The following is a 9,399-nucleotide window of genomic DNA, read 5'->3' on the forward strand; positions in this document are numbered from 1 at the left end:
CCTTCAGATTCAGGGAAAGCAATGCCAAGGTGCCACTGGTCAGAGAAAGCTCCAGGGGCAGGCACCGACCATGGACAGGGTTAAGCAGCAACTTCACCTCCTCTTTTCCCTTCTCTGAGTGCAAAACTAATCTTTCTTTTCCTGTTAGGCCATTTTATCTATTTTTCTGCTTTATCCAGCAGTCGGGCTTTTCCTCACAAAGAGACAACGACAGCCTAAGCTGGTTTTTGTTCAGCCCAGAGCAGTGATCCAGCGGGAAATGGAGAGAGGGATTTTTAAGAAGTGCTGCTTTGCCTTACTGACAAGCAAGGCATGGCCTTCCCCCAGCCCACACCATGGGATGAAGTTAAGAATTCAGCAGGACCCTCGTATCTGCTGCTTTTTCTTTTATTGTCCTTAAAGCACTTGTGAGGAGTCTTGCAAAGCCTGGGAGAGCTGTTTGATGGGACGGATGGGATGGATGGGACAGAAAACAAAAGCCTTGAGCTCTGCAAACCCAACTGCCTTTGCAAAGCACGCCAGTCATTGCTGGCACACCTGCATATACCACATGATCCTCCTGAACACAGCAAAAAACCCAAAGAACCCCCAAATATATAAATTTTTCGGCAACATGGGACCAGCAAGCCTAACAGTTTCTTGGAGCTGAGCACAGCATGCATGCCTCTTAGCAAGTATTACAAAAGTGTACTTTAAAAGATCTTTGACCCCATGTGTTTTTAGTCTTGGCATCACTCAAGGTTTTAGCTGGACAGGTGAGGTGCTGCAGTAACCTGAGGCTTTCCCTACCATTTATCCCCTGAGATCTTCCCAATCGGCTGGGACCCCTTCCACAGAGCCGGTGCGTGGGTTTTTCCAGCCCCAGCAGGACCAGCCCCAACATGCCCCAGACTCCTGGGGTTTTGTTGCAAACTACAAAGGAACCTGCCCAATTCGTCCCAGTTTGCATAACCAGTTTATCCCAAGCATTTGTTTTAAAAACTCAACTCCCATTAGTCACCGTTCAGCCCAAACAAAACCCAACCCTCCTTCCAGCTTTTGGATCTCGCTTTTCCAGCTTTGGGCAGAGCAAGCACTTATACCCTGATGTATAAATTTAGAGTCTGAAAAATGTGCCTCTAATACCTTATTTTATATATATAACAGGGCATCCCAAGCACCCATGACAAGGATGAACCATGTGGCTGTAATTCCTTCAAGTGCAAAGTCGGGATCCCTGGGCTACAGCACCACCGGATTTTTATTGTGCCAAACCTCCCCAGCCACACCTCCCAGCCCTGCTTTCTTCACCCCAACACAGGTCAGTCATTCCCTAGTAGAAATTCATTTAGTGTAGAAAAAAAAAGGGACTGCAAGGTGGGGAAAAATTAAAGTTTTATAGGCTTTGGCACCTCACACCCCAGCAGCATGAGACTCTGGACCCCAGTCACCGGGAGCAGCACCGTGCTGCACAGCCATGCAAGCAAATCCCCTCTCTACCAACAAATCCTGTTTAGTGCCGACACCGGAGCGAGGCAGGAGGCGTTTGCAGGGCCCTGACTGCAGGCAGCAGCTCCAGAGATGCACGGTGGGCATCACGTGTCCTCCGGGAAAACATCCTTCCAGAGCCAAGTCAGGCATCTCCTCAGAAAGACTGGAGGAGGAGGACAAGAGGAACCACAGACCCAGGTGGAAGTGCATGGGTGGAGATGGCAGGAGAGCCTGAATTGCCACTTCCTTCTTCCTTCCAGCCAAAAGCATTAGCCTGCGGCTCCAGCAGTGCTGACAGAGCCAGGTGTGTAGCCAGCAGTGCCACCGTGTCACCAAGGACTTGTCCCCGAAGCATACAGACTAGCACAACTCAGAGGAGACCCTGAGGAACTACAAAGGGATACCACAACCCCCCTGAGCATTGGAAACAGCTTACTTCCACCCTTACACAATACTTGACGTCCTCCAGTCAGGTCCCAGAAAGCAGAAGGGGCAGGACAGTTAAGCTTCTCCAAGATAGGCTGTAAAAGAAAACCCTTCAATGATCCCACTCTCTAATGCAGCAACCTAGACCACTGATTACTTTTAATTGCTGCGTAATTGGGCTTGGGAGCCATACTTTTATTCTAACTACTTCTCTACATTTCACATTGGTCAAAGGGGAAAGAAAAACTTTTTTAAAAATAATATTCCAGCACAGGCACCATTTGGCAAATGCAGAAACAGCCACACTGGGTGGGGAGGTGAAGGTACCCGCACCCTGAGCAGCTTCCCCAGCCTGTTTGGGATAAAGGGGGGTGGAGGGAGCCTGCTGGGATCCCACACCTGAGCAGCAGCCATCTGAAACACAGCGATGGCCCCAGGCCAGACCACAGCAGACAGCACGGCCACATTGCAAGATCCACCCTCATGACCAGCACTAATTACAAGCTTCACTTGCAGGCCCTGCAAAGCCTTCAGAGAGGTGAGGGTGGGGATGCTTGCCTGGCTCCATTTGGCTATGTGGATGAAAAGCAAGCAGCAGACCGCATATATTTTTTTTAGGGGGGGGGGTTGTTTTAAATAGCAACCACTTTCTGGCTGCTGGAAAACACCCTCCTGTTTTTCAAGCCAACCCAAACAGATAGAGCCAGTAACGAAGCCAGGTGACAGCGTGGGATGGTGAGGTTTCCATGGTGGATAACAGGCACACAGAGATCAGTCCCCACTCACAAAGAATGTGAGAGGGGGATGAGACCTCCCTCAAGACAGCAGAGAGGCAGAGCTGATCACTTCAGTGGAAGGAAGCTCTGTTCATCCAGCTCCACAAAACTGTCTTAAGGCCTGTTCCTCCATCCTGAGCGCTCTTGGTCCTCAAACTGGGAGTCACCATCCTCTGAAGGAAGAAATTCCCAGAACATCATGTCAGTCCACTGGAAAACTTGCTTAATGAAGCAACATCTTCTGCTGAGGACCTTCTTTGTCCCTCCGACCACTGCTGGTGGACGTGCCCATATATACCACTGGTCATGAATAAGCCCCAAACCTCACAGCCTAGAAAGCTTTGAGGACACTCACTGACAGCAACCTCAGACAGGAGGAGACAGCAACACCTCATCCCAGGCGTGTCCCTTCTCTTTAAATCTGTCCTGAGGAGTTTCTGGGCTCTCCAGCTTCCTGCCTCAGGAAAACTCCCACGCTATACAATGCAACACAACCCTTTTAATAGCCTCCCGCCCCCGCAAGCCACCCTGCCAGCAAGCCTGGGTTTGTTTTACATCTTGTGGCTCCAGCCTCCCATCACTCCAGGAGATGCAGGTATGCCAAGGAACCCACTTAGAGGTGGACAGCCCATGCTGCTCCCTAAGTTGTGGAGGAAGCCACATGTAGGCATTTCAGTGCTACCAGCCAGGGAGGGAACATGGCAAGAAGAGGGCACACAGTAACGTCAGTAACAAGAGCATTTCTACACTTCTACAGAAGTTTGGGGAGAATTCTGGGGGCTTGTTCTCCCCAATACACTTTCTAGCATCCAGTGCTATCCACCAGGATGGATCCTCCAGCCACGGATGCTGCCCATAGCATCACCCTCCCCCAGAGCCCCTAGAGCCCACCTGGGCACTGAGAATCTGCACTCAGAGGTCCTCTCCTCTCCTCCTGTGGTGGGTCTGTGTTCAAGAGAAAGGCAGATGGATCTAATACGCATTAAACATCTCAAAATGAGATTTTCCACGCTCTTTCAAAGGGAAACAATCCCACAGCTTTCACACTTGGCGTAGGCTTGTGAAGGAGGGGAGGGCAGCAAAGGTTACTCAGGGGACCTTCACAGACCCTCTAGAAGCATGAAATGTCGGGACCTGACTTTTGTCTCCAGCTCGATGAGGGGTCTGTACCAATTAGAAACATAGACCATGCTTGCAGCCCTGGGCATCTGGGCTGAGAAGAGATCACTTCTGCTGCAAACAAAGCCCCTTCCCTCCTCCTTACCTCTAAAGAGATAAATGGGAATAAAAATTGAGGGCAGCTGGGCTATACATGTGTATATTATGGACTGCTGATCTGCTGATCAGACTTGTGAAGTAAAGGGATGGAGGTGAAGGGGAACCCCTGCAAATCTATACAGGTTGTCTCCCCTACCTGAAGGGACTCTCTCCCCCAGGGAAAGGGACAGCCCAGACCCCAAATGCAAGGAGATAAAAGATTCTGAGTTTAAGCATTTTGGCTTACTTCTCATATAACCAGTTGACTGCTCATTAATAAGTGTCTCCACTGGTGTCCTCCATCTCCCAGGGTTAAAAAAAATAAACAAACAAACACTGCCTTTAACAACAGGCAAAGCTACAAGGGGAAGAAACCACCTCCAAACATTTGTTTTTCAGGTCCTGGGGGATTATGCCAGCCCCATCCACTCAGACTGTGTGGCAGGCAGCAGAGATCTGCCTCCTGGTAAGCATTTCCCCTGCACAAACCCAGCTCTAGGAAAAAGCCTTGTCTCAGTCACAGCCCAGTTTGGGGACACCTGTGCCACAACCAGCCCTGCCCCACAGCCTGACATCCCCATGCACCTTGGTGGCACGTGGCTTGACTTCTTGCATGTTTTCTCCACCTTTCCCCACCTGAATTTCTCAATGGAGCCTAACACACATGGAACCAAACCTGTCATCAAGGTCCCTATACCAAATTCAATCAGGATTTGGGTTAAGGCTTGCAGCTTCAACACCCCCCCAAGTTACACTTGGTAGCAGTGCCTGGATCCCCAGTTTGGGGATGAAGACCACAACCCTCACCAGTGTGTTTCATTATAAACCTAACCCAGATATAACACACCTGGTGTGGGTCTGGGGGAGATTGCTGCAATGGGGAACAGCCCCCCAAAAGCCAGGAGGTCTGGGAGAAGCCACTGAAGGCAGCAGGGAGTAGAGGAGATCCAAGAAGGGCCTTGCTGGGCTGAAGTGGGGAGGGACTCGCAGGAGCTTAAAGGCAGAATACAGGACACGCTGGAGCAAGCCCTGTGCTAAATAATTACTGCTTCCCTTTCCTCATTTTCCAGCATGGCTTTGCCCAGCCTTTCCCAGCCTGGCTCATGTTTAATCTCAGGGTTCACTCTGCTTCTCCCTTTCCTTCAACCAGCCGATGCAACCCTTGCTACAACCCACCCAGCTGCCCCAGCCCCACCAAAAAAGCAACCCATACATGAAAGACAAATAGCAAAGAAAAAAAAATTAAAAAAACCTAAAACTCCAAGCTCAGCAAACATGTGGCTGCTACCAGCCCAGCCTGGCAGTTTGGGAGGAGAAGAGTCGGGGAATAAGAGTTCGGGAGGAGGAGAAGACGGCAGCTCTTCCCTTCCACCAAGGAGCAGGTCCAGGGCTGCCAGCCCAGCGCATTCCTGCACCGTGAGTCAGGCATCTGAAAAACCAGAAGGCTTCAAAAATAATTCTCTGTGCAGCCGGGATGCTTTGCTTGCCTTCTGGCTCCCCAAGCCTTCCCCACGCACACAGTTTTAGCACTTTGCTCCACAATGGGACCAAAGCTCATTTTTTAGATCCTCAAGAACAACATCACCCTCCATTCCGGGACCCCAGCATGAACCTAAACACTGCAAAACTGCGTTGATAGTGAAAATTCAAGCTGTGGGAACAGGGAGACAGAGGACTGGGGGAGTGGTAGGGAGGGTGCTGCGTTTAGCTAGGGGCCTCTGGGTTCCCACCAAGAGAGGTCCCTTATAGGGTGGGTGTGAAACCAGACATCAGAGCAGTTTTATGAGGCTTTCTGCCTCTCCCAAGTCAACGTTCTGCATTTCCCAGCCATGGTTGCAACCCCACTTCAGGTCATACAGGATTTTTTTTTTCTAGTGCCCCAGCCTTAGGTGGGGAGCCACATCGCTGAAAAGCTACTGGTTCACTGCTCCTGGGGTACACAAAGGCTCCAGCTTGGAAAAAAAGCACCTTGTACATTTCTTTTAGGTCCTGAGCTCTGGCAGCAGCAGGGGATGATCATGCCAGCTCCCAGCCTTCATGCCACCAGACCCTGACCCTCTGTGTCAGCTGGGTGCCACCACACTCTGACTCACAAGCACGGGTGGCTTGCACAATACAACTGATTGCAGCAAATTACAGCTCTGCGTATTAAGGAAAAACCAAAATTGGAGGCAATGGGTGTTAAAATACCACGGGAGGGCCAAGGGCAGCAAGCGAGCAGCTCAGGCATCCCTTGCACCATATTAATCCCCCCACGCTTCCCACAGTCAGACACCCAGGTGGGATGGCAGGAGGGAGCAGAGGGAACAGGCTGGTGATTTATTTATGCTCCCCCCCTCTCACTCCAGCAAATGTTTTTGTTCGTATTAGCATCGCTAAAGCCGGGAGGATATAAGAGAATATGGAACAGTGGGAACCTGTGGCTTTATGGCACCAGCATCTGCTGTAATTAACTCCTCAACCACTCCATCCAGCCCTGTCCATCCTCACCCCCCAGCCCAGCACTTCCTGCCCTCTCCCTGGCTCCTGGCTTTAGAAAAAGCACAGCCCAGCTCTCCTGAAAACCTACAGGGATGATCCCACCAATTCCAAACACGACAGGGGGAGAAGAACACAGGGCTGAGGGCTTGAGAGTGCTGCTGCTAGAAACCGAAGCAAAACCAAGCTTCTTGCATCATCTTTGCTCTCTTAACTGATGCAAAATACAGATTTTTATTTTTATTCCTGCACAGCTAGGAGAGGGACAAAAAAGGAGCCAACTCACACAGCACCAAAGGGACCAGTGGAGTCACATACAGAGGAAAGGAGATAAGGAACACAGCTGGACTCCCCAAGCTGCTTATTGGGTCAGCAGCAGTACACTTCATTTCCAAACAGAGAAAATGCAATCTGGGCTTCTCCCCTACCCCCAACTACTATTTCTAAGAGATCCTGCCTTCTTAAAAAACGTGGTTTTCCATTTCTGTCCTTTTTTAGTTGCTTTATTATTTCCTCCTGCCACTACCACACACAGAGCACCAGCTTCTAAGAGAGAAGGCTCCATAACCAAGAAGCTGAAGGAGAAGGAGACAAAAAAAGCCAAAGCAGACCCCTCCACGCACAAGCACGCCCCCATCTCCTGCAAAGGCAGGCTTTGCTGATGAGCAACAGGTCCTGTAGAGCTCTGTCCCAGCCATCTGCTCATGGTGACAGCCAGCCTTCTGTCACTGATGTGCAGGTCCCACACTGCTGATATTCCCCTCACTCACTCCCTTCCTCAGTGTTTTCCTCAAGGTGGTACAGCAGAGGGATGGGAGGACAGTCCATGCCCAGGATGGCTGTGTGATACTGCCTGCAAACACCCTTGTCAGCTAAGCCTCCCTCCAGCATCACCCCCTGGATCTCAGCAGCCCTTCTGCAACCTCCAGGTTGCAAGAAGCAAGCTCTCCAAATCCTTGCAGCAAGTTGTTCTCCTACCAAGAGCAGCCCAGAGCAGCAGAATGAAGCACAGCGAGCAGCCCAGCAGGCAAAGCCCCAAGGAATGGGTGGGGAGATGCAGGTGGGAGCTGGGGTTCACCCACAGCAGAGGGGCACACAGCAGCGGTTCTGGGGATGGCTGAGCTGACCACTTCTGTGCTTCAAACCCCAACCCAAAGCAAGAGTTCTCCCTGCCCTGTTGCAAAACCCAACACAAACAATATGTATGTTCTCTGTTAGTAAAAGAAAAGTTTTATTTTCCAGGTGATGCCTCCCCCCCCCCCATCCTTAAAACCAAGCAAAGATGAGAGAAAGGGAGTGGACTACCACTGGGGCTGAGCACCCATCTCTGCTCCCTCCTCTGTGTCATCACATGCAATCTCTGCACAACTCCTAGAGAAACACTAATTATAGCTCTACAGCTAAAAACTTTGTACACATTTTCATTACCTCCTGGCTGAAGGATAATGCTGCTGCAGCAACATCCAGGCCACTGAATAAGTCCATAGTGCCATTTCAGTTTTCCATTTGCTGAAACACACTAGATCTTTGTGCGGCGGAGGCGGAAAAAATATTAATGTAATTAAACTCCCTTCCCTAAATTCCTCGTCACCTTAATTACGCTTCAGAAAAGAAGGCTTGGTTCATTTTCCTAGAAAATCAGCTTGTCAGCAGATGCTTTTAACTACTAACTAGACCAATCTGTGCTGCACGCAGCTCCGTGACACGTCCTCAACCCTCACCACAAGCTGCGGGAAGGGAGCAATAGGCTCTCCTCTCGAATTCCCACCCGGATGACGACCTTGCCCATCACCGGAGCCCCACAGCCTGTTACGGTCATGTTTTCTTCCAATCTCTAAAAGCCACCAAACTTTATAGGGCTCCACTTCTGAGTTCTACACTCGAGGACATCTTTTTTATACCTGGTGGATAAACACCCGCGCCTTTGATTTGCCATCCGCAGGGAATGACGAAGGACAAAGTCCTGAGATGCAGAGGATGGTTGATGAGTTTTAAGGGGGGGGTCTATAGCGGAAAGGCTGAATTTTATCACAGGAGTCCTAACGAGAGAGGGCAGCAGGGGAGACGCGCCTCTGTTTATTGTCTGTGGCAGGGATTACTAGCGGAAGGGCTGGATTTAAGTGCCTCTCAATCACAAGATTGGGCTGCGCACTGGAAACTTTAAAGAGCCATAGGAAAAGCCCATTTAGCTGCTCTGGCCATCAATAACTCAGATTAGAAAAATGCAGCTTTAAAAACAACAAAACAAACAAACAAACAAAAATCAAAATATTCAGGCTGAATAATTACTTATTTAAGCCGCTGGGGAATCACTGCCAGCGATACCACAAACAGGGCTGGGTTTGTTTTGCTCAAGAAAGAGAATAATTATAAATATATATAAATATAAATAAAAAGATACAAGGAAGAGGCACCGGCGCGGCTGGCGGGGCAGAAGCGTTGCCATCCCGCATACTCGCCGGAGCATCCCCCCGCAGCATTCCCCCACCTAAACCTGCGCTCGCCTGCACCACCACCCCCAACCTTCATGTTAAAACCAAAAGGAAATAAAAGCTTAGAAAAACCCTCGAACTCTTCCTCAAACAGGGACAGACCGCAATGAACTTTTTTTTTGGAGAGGGAAAGGAAGGCAGCAAAGGCTCCTACCTACCAACACCCCCTCTCCCAAAAACTTCGTCTCCCCCTTACCTGCGGCGACCAGCGCCCGGCCGAGCAGCAGCAGCAGCATCAGGAGAAGGAGGAGGACGGCGGCGGCGGGGCGGCGGGGGCCAGGGGCCGGCATGGCGGCGGGGCCGGGGGCCGGGAGAGGATCGGAGCAGCCTGCCCGCCCGCCTCGCCACACTGCCGGGCTGCCCGGCGCCGAGCGGGGCGGAGCGGGGCCGGGGGGGGTGGAGCGGGGAAGGGAGGGGGGATTGGCACCGCCCTGCGCGGTCTTGAGCTGCTCCCGGCCTCAGCACGCCCCGGCATCAGATCCCCCTCCTCCCCCCCGCCA

General features: G+C 51.1%; 1 protein-coding gene across 1 annotated transcript in view; it reads right to left on the bottom strand.

Annotated features, from left to right (window-relative positions):
- Positions 1–9,194, bottom strand: part of UNC5B (unc-5 netrin receptor B) — a 50,102-nt gene extending 40,908 nt beyond the window's left edge. The window contains exon 1 of the mRNA XM_030453537.1: positions 9,096–9,194. Coding sequence (XP_030309397.1) covers positions 9,096–9,189 — 94 coding nt within the window. The 5' untranslated portion in view covers positions 9,190–9,194. The remainder of the gene's footprint in view (positions 1–9,095) is intronic.
- Positions 9,195–9,399: the final 205 nt, after the last annotated feature.

The sequence above is a fragment of the Calypte anna genome, chromosome 6 (assembly GCF_003957555.1).
Source record: "Calypte anna isolate BGI_N300 chromosome 6, bCalAnn1_v1.p, whole genome shotgun sequence".
In the NCBI taxonomy this organism is placed as follows: Eukaryota; Metazoa; Chordata; class Aves; order Apodiformes; family Trochilidae; genus Calypte; species Calypte anna.